Below are 17,638 nucleotides of genomic sequence, written 5' to 3'. Positions count from 1 at the left end.
GTGGCAAAGGGAAAATTGATGAATCGTAAAAATGTTTTCGCGAGAAACCTGTTTTTATTTCTAATAATGTGGGGAATGGTCGAGGCAGTAACATGTCTCTTGAGAATTATTGACATCATCGTGATTGATAACTAGAAGACTCATTGCGAAAATAAATTATTTTATCCTATTTATTTGATGTTCCATTATGCCTGAATCCTTTCGATATAAGATATCTTTTTTGTAAAAAAAATTTTGAATCTCTTCACGGTTGTTCGCAGCCAGAATTTGCGCTCTGATTTATTTGATGCGGAGGAGCTTTTACAGGGGTATGAGGGTTCGAAAAGAAAATGTTTGTTGGTTGATCACATGATGACAAGAAAATTGAAAGCAATTTTTCTTCAATAAAAAGAAATCAAGAATGAGGAGGTGACAGTTGAAAGTTAAGGCAAGATTGTGATTTAGCATATAACTTCTTATTTGATTCATCACTTTTTTTAACGTTTTCAAGAGAAGCACGATTCAGTGCTCAATTTGATGATGGCCTAAGTAAGGTCGTTCGACAGTCAGCTTTTTGCCTTTCCGAGTCATTGATTTGAGTGAACTTTGACGTTCCCCTGTATACAAAATGTTATTGATGTGTGACAGCTTTTTGTTGCTCAGCTGTAGAGTTTTCGCCCAGCAAATTTTGCAATGATCCACTGATAATGTTTGATCGCCTTCACAAGGATTCGGTTGTTTCTTTTGTTGATATAACACTTCAGTCCCTTGCTCGGATTATCTGACCGTATGTATGACTTATAGGTTCTGTAAAAAATGACTGGAAATTTTTTTATATAATATGGAACTTTAGGATCCAATTTTATTTATAGTTCATTGATCACTGATCGGGCTGTTTTGAGGTTGAAGCAGAAAAAATGATGTCAATAAATTCCCCAATTCCGGCAGATTTAATTGCACCAGATTATAATGGAAGGTAAGAATTTAGCTACACATTGATTACATACATCTATGTAACTTTTATGATATATGTGCTAATCATTTTAACATGTTGTTCAAGATTACACTCATTTTTTTATAAGAAACTGGCTAAAAGAAATGAGTACTGGACAGTCAGAAAAAATTAAGAAACTTCATCACTTGAAGCAAAAAAATTAAGAAACTATTAAATCTTGATAAAACTGAGAACAACAAAATTTTGTAAAATCCAAGAACAAGATTGCCCTGTTGGCCTAGAACTTAAGACAGAAGGGATAAAAATATACTTCCCACATTTAAATACAGCATCGGAATGGAAGTGAATCTCTTGACGTGACAAAAAAGGTCACAAACATTTCATAACATCATTCATGACATCATAATTAAGAAACTCTTAAGAAACAATGAGTATTGAAATTTCCAGACCATTAAGAAACTGGAGTACTCAACATCGACCTTTGTTTCTTATAAAAAAAGTGTAGTAGTTTTGAATGTGTTCATTTGGAAGGAAAAACATACATTATGGTACAAATCTTGAAAATTGACCAACTCATCTAAAAACCACCACACTTATATGAAAACAAGTTTTCCTTTTATCATCATCACATACCTTCATTGTAAAAGAATACATTTTAATTTTACGTCTGAAGATTTACTGGTGAACTATGAAAACAATGTCTGTAATATGTGTAGCTTTTTTGTCATTTCTTTTCAGCATTTTGCCTGCTTCTGGAGAGTCTTCAATCACATCATCAATAGATTCAAATGATAGCTTTGTCTCAGATGATGAGCCATTAAATGAAAGGACCCCATTGGTCCGTGCTCATAGCACTATCAGTGAAGGAGGAGAGAGAAGAGGAACTATTTTTTCATCTGTATTTACTCTTGTTTCAACTATGATTGGCGGTGGACTCTTATCACTGCCATTTGCCTTTGAACAAGGAGGATTTATAGTGTCATCTTTTGTTTTGATTTTTGTACTAATCGCATCAACACATGGTGGATTTTTGGTTATAAATAGCAAGAAATATTGTCATGGAAAAATAAGAAATATTGAAGATGTAGCCAGAGTGGCATTTGGAGCTAAAGGGCAGGTAATCTATTTAATGTCCTACATCTGTTTAAAAGTTTGATTCTCAGCTCTACCAATGCAAGATACGGTCAAAGGCTCAAAGGCATTGCTACAATAAACTGCTGATGTTTCATAGAATGTACTTTGAATGCAAAGATTGGCACATGCAAAAGTCACAATTCAAATGCAGGGGCTATGCTGAAGTTGGGCAGGGAACCATTTACCCTGCACATGTCAGTTAGGTGTGCTGATGATAATTGATAAATGTACTTTTCCTACTATATATTCCTACACTTGGCCGCTGTATTGGTTTGTTGACAGGTGACTTTTCAAGTTTAAAGGTGCAATTTTTTCAGATGGCACTGGTTTTGTCAATAGTTTCATAATGTTTTATAAGCATTTCAAGGTTTATAGAATTAGTAAAGTTTTCATTTAATACAAAATCTTTCCCTTTTATTGTCTCCAGAAGTTATACACTGATAAAAAGGTTTATTTATATATTGTTATAGTAACATAAAACTTTATGTATGGCAACACAGAGAAATTTAAAGCAATTACAGAGAATGTCATTTTGTTTTCTAGATGTTGGTCCAAGTAACTTTGTTTTTCATTTTGTATTTGGTGTCTGCTGTCTATTTCATTCTCATTTCTGACCAAGTAAGTAATGAGATGAAATTTGTTTTTCTGTTTCAGTTAAGATTCAGATTTAGATTCTATTCATCTTTTCATTGCCTGTCAAATATGTCAATCATTCTCCTTTTTAATCTTATTGATGATAGCCAAAACGCATGCAAAATATTTTGTTGGAAGTTTATTCAGAAAGCAAGAAATGAAAGGCTATTTACCAAGATGTGGTCAACTAACATACTATGCTTGTTCATGTGAAAGCAATAGAGAAATTGCCCTTTAGTTTTAGAAATTACCCATAACCTTATCTGCACCAACTCATCATAAAATGAGAAAATAAAAACACTAGCTCATCAATTTTGACTGTCAGTATAAAAACTCTTTTAATGAGAGTCAGTATGTGGCACTGCCAATGCAGAAGCCAGCCTGGCTGCACTTATGTGCTGAACTTGTGAAACTTGTGTCTTGTATGGTTGGCATACAAAAGAATTATTCATAAATTAAGAGAGCTCTTGACCATCGTAGTTCCATCATATAACCAAGTTCAAAGGTTTTATGTTAAATTACAACTGAAAGAAATACAGTTGACCAATAATAAAAGATACTTTTTTTTAAAGCTGCTCTTCAATCTTAAGCCTGGTTCTCTTAGCAGCTTAAGAGTTTGAAACATTTCATTGATCCCTTCTTCCATCTTTCATGTTCTGATTGATCAGGGACAAGTTAAAAACTGTCTAAAAGAGGTAAAACATTCTGACAAAAAAGCAATAACAAGTAAAGATGCGTCAGATGACTTTCCTATGATTGGTCAATTACATCCAAGTGTCTGTTTTTTTAATTTTTTTTTCATAGGCAGTGTAAAAAAGTACATTTTACAAGAACAAGATTACAAAGATGCCGCCAATGGGAGCATGATAGGCATGGCTACCAATTGACCTTAACAAAAAGCAATACAAAACAAAACAATACCCATTGACCTTAACAAAAAATGATAATGGATCAGTGACATCTGTCCCCTGTGTTCCCTTTTAAGTTCATTGATCATAAGTGGCATAAGAGTCAGGGAGGTTTTACTCAGATTAACTCCCTTAGCCCCTTATGATTAACAGTCAGCACAGTCTTAATGGATTACAAAAGCTTAGACCAATACACATAGACTGAGATACAACTTTTTGCCCTGATAAATAAGTGTAAAAAAGCTATATTTTGCAAAATAAAAGTATATTGCATAAACAATGCAAGGCCCCCTAACCCCCCAGTATCTCGGTCCTTGCCAACACAGACTATTGCAGACAGTTGCGAACTGTCTCTGATACTTTTATGATCTTATGGGAACCAGGCTTTACTTTGATTTATCATCAACGAAAGCTTCTCAGTGGCTTGTAGCCCCAGTCTCCTCTAAATGCATTTTGGTTTTAGATTTGCATTTTTAGAACTTCATATATCTGCCTTCTATCTCTACAGTTAGTTGAAAACTATCTGATTTTGAGATTTATGACAATCATCCTCTCCAGAACAAAGACACTAAGAGACTTGTACCAGAAAAATAATTTGTGGCATACTATCAATCATTTGCATTCTCACATGTGATATATTTTTATTCCCTTAATAGATAGAGCCATTGATTCAATACATTGCTGGAAAAAGAGGGTTTTGGACGGAAAGAATAGTTGTCCTGTCAATGATTTTGGTATTCGTATTTCCAATTTCATTGTTGAAAAACCTGTCAGCACTGCAGTACACTTCTGGTATGAGGTATGGATTTAAAGAGTAGAGAACCTCTGGCTCCTGCTCATTATATATTCTCAATCCATCATAGTTTAGCTATACTTATTTTTCTAAGATTATTATAAAAGGTTTGATAAAAGTCTTATTAGAGTAATAAGAGTGACCTATCTCTTACCATGTATCAAAGATAGGAAAAGGAAGACTTTGAGAAATCAGACAGATCAACTAACATGTATAGCACCATACGCTATAATATTTTCATCATTATCCATCATCATCTTCACCATCAACCATGTTGCAATCAATATGAGAACCACCTCTGCTACCATTTTTCCAATTGGCTACCTTTCCTTTTCAGTGTGTTCTGTGGTCTGCTTCTGACTGGCTGCATTGTTTACCGCTCAGTCAAAAATGACCTTGGGGGCCATATACAAAGACATGACAACCCTGTCAAATGGCACCCAACTAGTCTCAGACAGTTCCTGACTTGCGTTTCAATCTCAGAACTCACCTTTTCCTGTCATTTCAACATTTTGCCAATGCACACTGAACTCAGGAACCAAACCAGGAAGAACAAAAGGATAATTCTTTTCCTTGCTATGGGAATAACTTATGTGATGAATTTTACTGTGAGCTTCTTTGGCTACTTCCAGGTTTGTATACTCATTTAGAAAGCTCTGAATATTTGCAAAGAATCTAATTTATGCATGCAAGTGCTTCAAAGTAAGCCTGGATGTCTTTGTTGTCTAGGACTTTCTTTTATTTGACACAGCTATTTTTTCAAGTAAATTATTGCTTCTAATCAGCATCTCCCTGTCATAAGCACCTTCCCTTCTAGTTATTATCAGCACCTTCCCTCCCTATATTATTAAGGCCCTCCACTAATCAGTCCTCCCCCTGATAAGTGCCTTCTTCAATCAAAAAACATCAATCGACACCCTCTGCTTCGTTTTCCGCCACACCTTAGCTCAAAAGTTTTAATAAGCGCTTTGCAATCTCAGTTTGAAAGGTTTCCTTCAGAATATTTGTATCAAAATGTTTTATCAAATCACTAAAAACCTTTAGAAGTGAGATATAAATATTTATATCTTTTGTTAGTTTCGGCAATACACAGACCAAGACATAACAAAGAATTACGCGCATGACGACATAGTGATTACCGCTGGTCGAGCTGCTCTTTCATTTGTGCTCCTCCTCAGTTTTCCGCTGCTGATAGTCCCTTGCAGGCAGACGTTGAATAAGGTAAATTTCGCTGTGAAATTTTATTTAACGATAACAAGTGGGGTTAATTGTATATGATACACCTAGGAATGCTGGTAACAGCTTATGAAAATGTTTTCTTTTAATGCAAATGACATACCATATACCAAACATTTTCATAAGAAATTTAGTACAAAAAAAACAAGAGTTTCCACTGATGGCGTTCACAGAATAGGTTTCAGCGAATTTTTACAGCCAATAAATGTTCTATGCAGCTAGACTGCTCTATTGGGAAGAATATACATGTTTGCCTTAAAATATTTTGCGAAATTAGCAGAGGTATCCTTGTTTAAGTAGCAGACAAGCTTTGTTGCCCTGATGCGTAAGTTCTATACTGCAACACGGGAAGCTGTAAAATATTAAGTCTTGAAAAGTTATCGAAAGGAGCGAATAGTGTATGGCTGGATCTGCCACTTATTACGAGAATGAAGTATAATGACATTGAAAAAAGTCAACATTTTTAGAACATACTTAAGCATTTTTAGAACATACTCGGAGTATAAAACGTCAGAACTTAGGTCAAAACACTACCCTAGGAAATCTATATACCCAGTTGTTCCTAGCGCAAGCCAGAAAAAGCAAGTTATTTTTTTAACAACTATACTCAATGGTTGGAAAAAAACCTCTGACTACATTTAAGCCATTTTAGCATCAATTGATCTCCAAAAGATGAAAAAAGGAATCGCCCGTGCTCTCTTGGCAATCCTTTTATCTGATATAGTTACTCCTGTGGCGTAGTGGATAACATTGTTGTCTCGCGCCACTTGGGACAGACATGTACTGGGTCAAGCTCAGTGAGCCTCACTTAAATCAAGATGTTATATGTATAAAATCAGGGTGGGGATTTAGGAACCAGGAAAGCCTAGTTAACTTGAAGAAAAAGATGGGGATTTCAAAGTTTTACGGTTGCCTCACAAATCGTTAATATATGCATTTCTCTTAGATGCTTTGGAGTCATGAACGAACCCGCCGTTGGGAGCTGTTTGGTGCGTCGTGGTTTGTCAAGGCAGTGTCAAATGAAAAAATGAACGGGCCTACTCGCACTGTATGGTTTTTTGAAACATTCGTTCTCGTCTTCACTGCATACGGACTAGCTTATGTTGTTCCACAGGTATGTAAACTTAATCTGTCAAGTATCAACTTCAATTTCAAATCTTATTTCAGATCTTGTTATAAATATGTTTTACACATTTGTATCTAAATCTAAATTAATGGAAATAACGCACAATTGAAGGCACATCTATCCGATTTTACGAAGTGGTGTTGTAAAATCGAACCATTCTTTTTTCGGAACAGGTGAACATGTTGTGGGGCATAGTTGGTTCCATTGGCTGCACCCTAATCATTTACGTACTTCCGCCAGCTTTCTACTTGAAAGTGCGACATCACCCCGAAAAACCTGACTGCAAACAAGTTTTTGCATGGCTGCTTTTCATAACTGGGATCTTTCTGCTTTGCGCGGGCCTATATCAATCAGTTGTCAATATCGTGGACCCAGTGCCCGAAGCAACGAAGATGAGACCAGTGACTAACAACACTACAGTGCACCTCGGAGAAACCATTATGAATGAGATGTTAGGAAAGATTTCGTAGGCCTTCCATTTCTTATATAGCTTAGTTAAGATTTAATCTCATTTGGATGTATTGTTTGTTTCTTTATAATTGGGGTGCTGTTTCAAGCAGATAAAAAGTAAAACTATAACATTATCAAGATCACTCTGCAAGCATTTATTGACAATGCCACCAATTGGCCTTCAATTTATAACTGAGAGACTTCTGAGATTAGTAATTTTTGTTTCTATTCAGGAAATTTACCTTTTGCGAAAAGTTAAGGTCAATTCAAATCTTTCCATTTAGTCACTAGCTTTTGTTATATGGAAAAGAACGCACCATTTCATAGCTAACAACTTGCATAAATACATTGAAAAACCCAGCTTTGAAAAGTTTTCATTAGCACAAAACCCCATTTTCATAGATTCTTACACTGAAATATCCGTAAGGGAATTGGCAACAATTATCTTACTAAGTTTTACCAAATTTCTGTTTTTAAAAAGCATAATGTTCACCATATCATTCAAAGCTGAATTTAGAATAAAATGCCTCACTTGTTACTTTCGTTTATTGCAAAAATAAGTCTTATGAACTCCTTGTTTCATATTTGGTAAGCATTCTTTCGTTCTATTTTATTCTTAGTTTGAGCTATTTGAAATCAAATTGTAATTGGCTTTAAAAGAGTTATTATTTAGAAATAAAATATGAAAATTGTAATTAATTTCTTAGTTTTTATTTATGAGATGTTTTGAAGTTTAATATTTTTATTTAGAAATATTTTGTTTGTTTCTTGAAGTTTACAAACTAGAGTTCACATAAGATTTCGATTTTTTGAGTTTTTTCTTTAATGATATGCAATGGAAAGATCCCTTTGATTTTATCATAAAAAACTTCTTTGGGAGCGCTGTAGCTACTTCTTGTCTTGAAATGTCTGCCAAATTTTTTTTGGAAAATCAAGCGATTTTGTCTTATTTCTTTGCTTTTGATCTCCCCTCCTAATACTCCCAGATCTGTACCTTTTTTCCCCAAAATCAATTTTAAAATTTATTAACAGTCATGTGGATAACATATTTCCTAACATCAACTGTCATTTTGTAGTAAACCAACAGGGAATGGAGGCACGGGGCTGTAAAAGACTATGTAACTGAAATTGCTGTTTTGCGAATTGTGGCAGTGATTTACTTCCCTGAGCAATGTGCATTGACCGTGTAGCCAATACAAGTCTCCTAATGTTCAGCTAGATTTTCGTAGGACAATCCCCCAAGGTCACGAATAAGCGAAACAAATCCCGGGAGTCTAACACCTATCATAGCCCCCGTCCCTATTCAAATCTGGTGCACATGTACTTTTATAAACTCTAGATATCTACATTACACTAGGAGGGGGGGGGGGTGCAAAAATCACCATCTGACCGGGATGGTTGGTCTTCGGAGATGATAGTGGTAAGACTGAATGCCACCATTTAAAGAAAGCTCTAAACACCCAGAAACGTCTTATTTTCTTCTCATTTTAGAAAAAAGGTCTTGTAATAGGGATAAGAAAATTCATAATTAATAGTAATTTTGAAATTTTTACAGCAACTAATTATTATACTGCATCTACTACAGGAATATTATCAATATATTGCGAATGCCAAAAGGAATTGGCTACCAAAAGAATTGCCTTGCATTTCATGCCAAATAAACAGAAACCCGTCGTGAACACTGAACAAAAGAGAAACATTTACGAGTTTCAGCGTATTTCAACAATGTGACAGCGGTAGTAGGTTAAATTTATAAAACAATAGATGAATACAAAACAGAATCTAAGTGTAATATGAACAATATATTTAGGATGATTTAATGGGTTTATTGGCTTTATTTAAGGTTCAAGAAGTGCTCATGACTTTTGAAATTTGTGGTTTCTTAATGTAGATAATAAATTTTTGTTTGATGAAAGGGAAATTGCTAACTATTTAAACAGGCTAGGTATCTGATTTTGCTTGCATTCAAAAGTGGTAAATAGAATTCGGCTGCAACTTTCAGTAGAAGTATATTGTTATCAACGTGTGTTGAAGGGCCTCATATTTTGGATGCTTGACTCGTCGCTGTCTTTGATATCACTATCAGGTTGCGAGTTCTGAGACGCTTCCAAATGGCAGCAGGAAAATTTCAAAATCCTACGACTTCAACACCAACCGATCGAATTTTCGCCAAATGTTGATCACAGTAGAACTAACCCAACCTAAGCAATATTGGAATAGAGACAATGAGTTCTAACATTCGGTGAGTTTGATTCAACAAAAAAGGTGGAAATATTTTGATTAAGACTGATATTTTATACAAGCAAACAGCAAGTGTAAATCTTTATATGTGTAAGGAATTAGAGAAACGTCAATATATTTGTATTTTACCATGTTATTAGAAAAGAACAAATGAAAGATGACGACCAGACTTTTCTTAAGGATCAGCGTTCCCTTGCAATCGGCCTAAGTTTAAGAGACAGCAAGAAATGGCAAATAGACACGAAATAGTACAAAGCAAGCTGTACTTACACGTGCTGGCTTCATTTCCATGCATTTCCAATTGTACAAATAGTAGTTCAGGTTGCCATCTCCAATACCAAATTTTAACTTTTCTAGGAAATCTGTGTTATCCATAAGATCCAGTGCATTAAAAACATCAAAATTGTTCTGAAATGCAAAGTATTATGGCCACATATCAGAACAGTGAAGAATGCAAAGCTGTCAAAACGTTATCTTTAATACAAGAAATAAAGTATGTTTTATACAAGCAGGAATATTTTCCACTTCTAACGAGCTGCCAGCAAAACCAGCCTCGACGTAGCCAAGCAATATTTTTCAAAACGAAATAGACTGACAATCTTCATTGTTTTATCATTACAGTATTGCTAGCGAAAAACAATTCCAAACCACATCTTTATTGAAAAGAATATAACAAAAAAATTAAAAACGGCTTAAAGAAAGTCTGGTATAGGATGAGAAGCATCAGCTGGTCCCTTAACATCATGCAGAAAAAAGATGATGGCAGAAGAGAAGATTAAATATTATAAAGGTGGCACATAAATCTCACCCTTTTAGCAATGATAAGAGCATCATTCATAAGATCAACTAGGGGCGTCTTTGTGCTGACGTTGTAAAACGAATAGGCCGCTTTAAGTAAATTGTACGAGGGGTGGTTCATGACTGTGGAGGGTAGTGTGTAGAAACTTATCATGTCCGTGATTTCACCATTTTCATTCTGCAAAAGATGACAAAAAATACAAAAAATAAGCTTCATGTCAAGTGCAACTTTTATGGAGAAATATATTCCTTAAAAAAAAGCAAACATTTTATAACATATTGGCTAAAAGCTTTCTCGTCTGACACTCCTCAGAGCATAAAACGTCAGAATAAGGGTCCGAAAGAACACGATAATAAATATATACCCAGTCGTGGATCGAAATAGACCAATCAGAAAAACGCAAGCACAAGACCGGTATAGTTGTCCAATCAGTGCCGTGACAATTTTACATCAAAATTAGATATTGCAATTCTTTGTATCTACGCATGTTTTCACGAAGATACTTGTTGGCCCTACTGGCCAGCCTCCCAACTCCAACTAAATGAAGTGACTGAATGGGGTTTATTCTATATTAGATGTTTCACGGATAAATTGCTGTTGCGTGGTTTTGATATAGTTTACATGATTATAAATTTGAAGCAGAAGATTAATTGTTGTTGGAAATATTAGATACAAAATAAAACAGTTCAAATCTTTTGCACAAGAAAAGACACACCTTTATACATTCAGACAACCATTTTTATGCTTTTTTTACTTCCAACTTCAATTTCTTTGATCTGACATTTCATTCCTTTTCATTAAATTTTTTATTACCACCCTTTGTCTTCAGCTCTAAGTATTTGAAATTTAGAATAAAGTTGAATTTATCCAAAAAGAGATTGAAAAAAGTCTGTGAACCAACAAACAACGTTTCATTCTTGAAATTCATGTCAAATCCGTTGGTTAGTAAATAAACGATGGATTTAAAACTGCTCACCTCGACTACATAACAATCAATAATGTCCTTCTGGGGCATGAACCAATGACGAAATTCTTCCTGATGAAGAAAATGGCGGCATTAGATAACTCAGGATCAGGGCCATAATTTATCAGGGAAATAACATCTTTGGAAACTTCGATACCTAAATACTATGCATATATTTTGAAATACCTAAATACTTTGGATACAAATACTAGGACAGCAAATAATTTTAAAACCTAAACAGATTTTTTCTAAATCATACACTCGAAAGATAAGAATATTTGCTGGATTTTATAAATATTATTGTTTTATCTAAACGTGAAGTACTTCAACTTACCTCGGAAAAAACTGGCGCTAAGTCGAAACGTTTTAGATTCTGTAAAAATAATGAAAGTTATTTGTTGTTGGGCGAAATAATCATCTTTAAAGACAATCTTAGAAGGTTTTGAAATTTCTCCCGACCAGTTGCATTGTCGAGTTTTCAAAAATAGACTGCATTAGAAATAATTGAAAATAATTTGACTATTGCTCACTTTCTTTCTATAAATTAAAAGCTATTAGATAAAATGCAGAGATGTGCATGCAATTAGGAAAGAAAACTGTTAAAATCTTTTGCTCAAATTTTTGGTTCACATCTTAAAAGAAAATGTGACGAAAAAATAAGAGAAATTGTTCGAGCTATCGTTGAAATACATCAATGCAGTGTTATTTTTAGCATGCTTTAGACATACCTCTACCAGCAACTTATGTGCTTTTGAACAGTCTTCTTTCTTTAGCTGCCGTATACCTGAAGTCTTTGTGTCCTGAGAAATTTCAATAAAGAAGACTTTTAGAAATTATTGAAGAAACTGGAAAACTCAAGCTAATACATTTTGTCACTATAACATCAAGCATCAAATTGCTGGGTAAATATGAGTTCTGCACGGGAGCAGTACATGGTTATGTGGTTGCGGGAAGGATATTTTTGTGGAATAGGCTGCATAAAGTATAGGGTGATTGGTTCTTTTTTCTGGGCCTCCAAACCCCCAGTTCGTCGGCATGACAACATCGTATGCATGGTAGACTGGAAACGAATGCTGTTAGGCCTTGATAAAACACAAAAGCAACTATAAGAGTACTAAAACGCTCTGAGTCTTTAAACTTAGGTGATATATAAATTGCATCCCATTCTAAAAAGTTGCAGTACCTCTGGTAATCGGTAAAGTCTTATCGTCCGCTGCATCGTCATGTTTTTCGACAGATGTGAAAATTTGACATCAATTAGCTTCTTTGGATTCAATGACCTATGCCAGTATCTGTTGCAAAAACAAGATGGGAAATGAACAAACCATTGTAAATTTGTAGAAATACGAATAAAACTTAAATAATTCAAATAAAAAACAGGTTAAGCTAGGATGGCAAAATTTAAAATTTGCTCTGTCGTTTCGTTGAACTACTCACATTGTCAACATCATAATAAAACCATTTTTGAAAGATTCCAAAGCCACTTTGAATCGAATTAACAAATTAGGAGGTATAATCTGTAATAATCTCTTGAAGGCCTATTAACAAAGAAATTTTAGAGTTCATGTACCTGCAAGTGGCAACCGGCCTAGGCAAAACAACCCCAGCAGTGTAAACAGCTTGAAAACTCCCTTCCAAGTTTACTCTTCTCGTAATTTCTTTAATCAAGACGGGTGCCATTCGCTTAGACCGAAGCTTTTTGTGGACACATAAGAAATTGATCTCTGCCATCGTCTGTTCACTTATAAACAAAGAAACAAATGACAAATAAATAAATGACTGATTTGCATGTCATTTTAAATAAATTAAAAGCAGAAATCGAAATTTTGTGGAAAATGGAATACATTTCACATAGCTTCCAGAAACCAAAACAGTTGGTTGGCGTCCAATAACCAGCTTGAATACTCCATTGAATTCTTAGCCATAATATCAATTTTCGCTATTTCAGTCAAAAAGCAGAGTACATAAATTGCTTGCTCAACCATCAAAGGAAAATAAACGCCGAGGGCATACCATTGCAAGGAAATTTGATAAAAGCATATCATGTAATTGCCTTTGTTATTTGTTTACTTAAGCCACAAGACCAAGAACACCCATTCTAAATAGTCCTTCATTTCACAGTTTTGTTAATTTATAAACATATATTGATACTATTCTTTTGCTGTTCAAAAACAACAACTACAACAAAGTCATAAAGCGATTACGAAATTCAGATTCTTAGCCATTATTATAAAAATAAACATAAAAACACACTGAGTGTAAACCCGTATGTTGGCAGGAACTCCACTTATGAATCCAACAAGCTTCTTATTAGACTCTACTCTCAAACCACAATGCCATTCCGTCTTCCAGCCAGGTGGTTTTAGCGCCCTGGAAACAAAAAACTACTAAAACAAATCTTCACAAAGCATCCTGCAGTAACATTTTATAAAGTGCCTTCTGATCTGGTCAAATCTTGAGACTAAGTAATGTTTTATGCTAAGAAAGTGTGCAAAATAGTGCCAACAACAGAGTCCAGATTGGGGAATAAAATTTTGATAAAAATACATGTGCCTAAATTCTGTGGAAAAAAGGTAAATGAATCTCTTCAAATATGGGAATATGTTTGTATGTGTTTATTTGACTTGGTGTATAGAATAGGTCAGTTCTAAATTGTCAATCGAGTTTCATGCTTATTGTGATCATCAGACAACTCAATTTAATTTTTAATCTTCATTTTTATTTCAATGGACCACAAGCAAACATTGCTTGGCAACTAATTCAAATCTGTCGCAAATGTTTCGACACTGGCATATTTTTACAATACAATTTTTAATACATACAAATCCAACTAACTGACCCGCATTGAGTAAAGAAACAGCCCACAATATAAATTACAAATGGCAAATACCATCTGCCTTGAATCTCATGTTAACCCTTTCAATTCTACCACGGTCAGATTGGTCCGAAAAATGTAGGACTGGAAAGCTAGTGACAGTTAACTTAGGGGTTTTAATCATTATAAAGTCAGGGTGATTTCTAAACACGAAGACATATGGACCACTTTTGATCTCAACAGAAATAAACAACTATAATTAATAGCTTGGTCTGTAGGATAGAAAAATTGTCAAATGACAAGGAAAGTAAACAGAAGCAGTAGTTAAAATAAACAACAACTGAAATAACATCTGTTGACAAATAATAGCATACCATTTAAGAAATTCTGGTGAATAGTCAAATCGGAACATGTTATCATCATCTTCTACATAATTCTCATTCAAAAGTGTATACAGCTCCTTAAGCTGGAAAAACAAAAAATTATTAATAACTCACTGTTACCATAACAAATATTTACAATGATAATAATGTTATATGAAGTACTGTTATATATAATATTAAAAGGATTAATTCCACCACTAGAAGTTGTTCACACATAGAAATAAAGCCCCTGGCTTAAAACCTTTTAAAATCAATGGAAACACTTCCTTCTCACTAGGTATTTGAAATGTTGCTTTAAAACTCTAAGATTTATATATAAAGCAATTTGCTCAAATGTCTAAATCATTTTTTTTATTAAACTACATTGCTAATGTAAGAAAAATATTTCTCAAATCCAAGCAGTAATGCAATGGATAAGGTCCAATAGATTCATTAATGCATAATATTTGCAACACCAGAACTCTCAACTCAGCACCTTTTAAAAAGGTGCTAAAAATTTTGTTCACATTATAATGGATTTAGTTAAACTTTAAAGAATGACAAGAGTTATTTGGTTTCAATTTTATCAGAATGTCATAGGCAATACTAGTGTTAATTGACGTATAATAATTTCAAGTTAAAAACAGATTTGATGCCAAGAGAAAAAATTATTGATAAAAATGGATACACTTTACCAAGGAAATAGAAGTTGATAGAAGATAAACTAAATGTGATATGAAGCACTGTATATATTCATTTTAAAGAAGTAAAAACTCAACATAATACAAAGTTAGAGAGGTGAAAATTTGTGTGTGATTGTATTACATGTTGTATGGTTACCTAACTTGCTCAAAAGTTATATTAGATGCAGAAGGAATCATGTTCCTTGGGTATCCCTGCAAAGGGATACTGGTGGTTGCCACAATGCTAGTGATAATATCTTCATGATATTTTGATTGGCACCAAAACCTAAAAATCATGTGACTTCATGATATAATAAAATAACAAATATGGTTGGCATCTTTAATGTTCAGGAATTCTGAGATACTCTTAAAGGCAGCACATTAAATGGAAATACAAAAATACTTGCCTGAAAGCTAGCTGCAGAGGAACTTGCAGGGAAATCACAAGCAAACAGCACTAGTGGAACTAGCCTTCATACACAAGTAGGATTTATAAAAGGAAAAGAATACATAAATGTGAGCATAAGCAAAACAACTAACTGTGTCTGGATTTTCAATATCCAGTGTATCCCATACAAAGCCTGCTGGAAGTGAGTATGGAGTTTGTCGTATCTCTACTTTTTCTGGCTCCAATGCTTCATTAACTGGCTCATTTATATCTTCATCTGCAAAACAATTTCAAGCAAATCAGAATCAAATTTGATAGACACAAGTTCATAATCAGTTCTGGGGCTCAAAAGTTAAAAATTTGAAAAAATTTGAAAGTTGATCAAAAAGATGAATTGACCAAAGTTAATACACATCATTGCTAAGGAATTTACCTTTATTAAAGGTCAACTGTCACCAAATTGGTGGTCAAAACCAATCAAACCTGCAATTCATCTTCTCACATTATTTCAGTTTGCACTTGGGATGTATGTATGTATAAGCTCACATAATCAAGTTTGATTGAGTTCTGACATGATCGTGAGTGATGGCTCTATCAAACGAAAAGGACTGTAGATGGATGGGTTACTATACAAAAGAGAGTTTCTTTGCAAGACAAAATTTATTTCTTCCTTGAAAAATTCAAAGCAGTAAATTGCATCTTATCAAATATCATAGATTTATCTTGTCAATTTTGTTTCTGCTTTGATGTGTCTAGCATTTTGAGTTGGTAAGGTTTGGGAAGAGGCAAGGAAGCTATGGCAAAGCCTTAATATTTCATTAGCATTTCATATACTATTATTATCTTTCTGTAAACCTCTAAATTTCCTCAAAATGCAACATGCGCATGCTGATATAGCTTGTGATCGAAGAAATCAGCAGCAAATGGTCGTGCAGATCAAAACATTTATATTTACTACTCTTTTTCAACAATGACTACAGGAAATGGGCATTAGCAGGACCAGATATTTCAACATAGACCTTGTACTATATGGTCATTGAAGCTAAGTCTTGGCACTAGATACAGAAAGAGATCTGAGAGAGATTTGAGAATGCAAACATTGGAAACCTCAAATGAAAAAGCTCAAAATTAAACATAGTGGCAAAATCTAAAATACATTTACTCAAGACCCGTTTATACCTCTAACTTTGTGCAGAAAGGATAATTACCTTATCAAAAATGTTATTTGCAAAGCTGTACTTTTATATGTGAGAATACGTTGTCAGGCTATTTGTTATTTTCTATGCAATTAGAAGAAATAAATGCACTTGAACACACTCTTAGGGTGAAAACTTGCATATGCAGCTACGCCGGCCTTCTTGCGCTTGCACCTGACCCACAATATCAATCAAATCATGTATACTCTACCTTAGTCATGAATATATTAGCATTGTTGCTTTTGCTCCAGGTTGCAGCTGATAGGCTGGTGTTACTCACAGATATGTAGCCCAGATTGTAAAGTTTGTTCTTTCCCCATACAACATTTGCGTAGATTGTGAATTTTATTACTCTGGCGTTCAATGTGCAGAAAAAATTATTTACAGTTTACTGGCAACTTGTTTTTTAAGGTAGGCTTCTTTGGATAGATAATTGGCAACAATACAGTGAAGGTGAGTTCATTCAACCTAGCATTTTGTAACTTGTTTCCAAGTTGAGTGACACGAACTACGTTAGATTCACATGATAGGCTTAACTAGCTACTCAGATTATGATAGATGTAGACCTACCCATTCTGGGGACTGGCTGAGTGTCCCAAAACTCGTACCTCCTCTGTTTTGCTTCATTGGGCGTTCGAGCTGGTTTATTTGTAGCCATTAGTTGTTCCATGGCCCTCTGGATTTGCACTAATGTCTGCATATTAACAGCAGCAGGGGCACCATCACTTCCCCGACTTGCCCCAGCTTCTGCACTAGCGGAACCGGTCGAAGCGACACTCTCCGCCTTTCTCCCTTTCTTCTTCTTCTTCGAACTTTTCTTACTACTGCCTTCACCTGCAGATGGTCCCTGTTGACTTTGGTTCGTCATCTGGTTATTTTGAGTATGATCGTCTGCCTTCTTTGCATTTGAACTTCCATCTTTCTCATCAGAAGACACGGAGGGGCTACCCTTTTGATCAGCCATGTTGCGTTCCTT

General features: G+C 34.6%; 2 protein-coding genes across 2 annotated transcripts; one reads left to right on the top strand and one right to left on the bottom strand.

The window, feature by feature from the left end:
• The first annotated feature begins 298 nt into the window (after positions 1 to 298).
• Positions 299 to 7,234, top strand: LOC148958363 (solute carrier family 38 member 6-like). The gene is made up of 9 exons (XM_089113092.1): positions 299 to 427; positions 852 to 955; positions 1,673 to 2,051; positions 2,612 to 2,686; positions 4,266 to 4,408; positions 4,740 to 5,034; positions 5,480 to 5,623; positions 6,585 to 6,752; positions 6,938 to 7,234. The coding sequence occupies exons 2-9, from the start codon at positions 897 to 899 to the stop codon at positions 7,232 to 7,234; spliced, it is 1,560 nt and encodes a 519-aa protein (XP_088969218.1). The 5' UTR covers positions 299 to 427; positions 852 to 896.
• LOC148958362 (glycylpeptide N-tetradecanoyltransferase 2-like) lies at positions 7,071 to 17,638 on the bottom strand. Its single transcript, XM_089113093.1, has 12 exons — positions 17,233 to 17,638; positions 15,619 to 15,743; positions 14,408 to 14,499; positions 13,472 to 13,588; positions 12,789 to 12,959; positions 12,402 to 12,510; positions 11,947 to 12,018; positions 11,553 to 11,591; positions 11,231 to 11,290; positions 10,264 to 10,431; positions 9,726 to 9,863; positions 7,071 to 9,415 (listed from the first exon to the last, which is right to left on the bottom strand). Exons 1-12 carry the CDS (start codon positions 17,624 to 17,626, stop codon positions 9,395 to 9,397), a joined length of 1,506 nt encoding a protein of 501 aa, XP_088969219.1. The 5' UTR covers positions 17,627 to 17,638; the 3' UTR covers positions 7,071 to 9,394.

The sequence above is a fragment of the Rhopilema esculentum genome, chromosome 16 (assembly GCF_057945365.1).
Source record: "Rhopilema esculentum isolate cy_ngs chromosome 16, ASM5794536v1, whole genome shotgun sequence".
Taxonomy (NCBI): Eukaryota; Metazoa; Cnidaria; class Scyphozoa; order Rhizostomeae; family Rhizostomatidae; genus Rhopilema; species Rhopilema esculentum.
The sequence above is the reverse complement of the archived record's forward strand: the minus strand, read 5'-3'. Positions and strand labels throughout refer to the sequence as shown.

Bases quoted from the DNA above. Each gene is read 5' to 3' on its own strand.
- LOC148958362 (XM_089113093.1), bottom strand. From the start codon at position 17,626: ATGGCTGATCAAAAGGGTAGCCCCTCCGTGTCTTCTGATGAGAAAGAT. The intron at 13,589-14,407 runs GTATGCTATTAT...TTTTGTTTCCAG, and splicing joins TCACCAGAATTTCTTAAATG to GGCGCTAAAACCACCTGGCT. The intron at 11,592-11,946 runs GTATGTCTAAAG...TTATTTTTACAG, and splicing joins CACATAAGTTGCTGGTAGAG to AATCTAAAACGTTTCGACTT.
- LOC148958363 (XM_089113092.1), top strand. From the start codon at position 897: ATGATGTCAATAAATTCCCCAATTCCGGCAGATTTAATTGCACCAGAT. The intron at 2,687-4,265 runs GTAAGTAATGAG...TTCCCTTAATAG, and splicing joins TCATTCTCATTTCTGACCAA to ATAGAGCCATTGATTCAATA. The intron at 5,035-5,479 runs GTTTGTATACTC...ATCTTTTGTTAG, and splicing joins GCTTCTTTGGCTACTTCCAG to TTTCGGCAATACACAGACCA.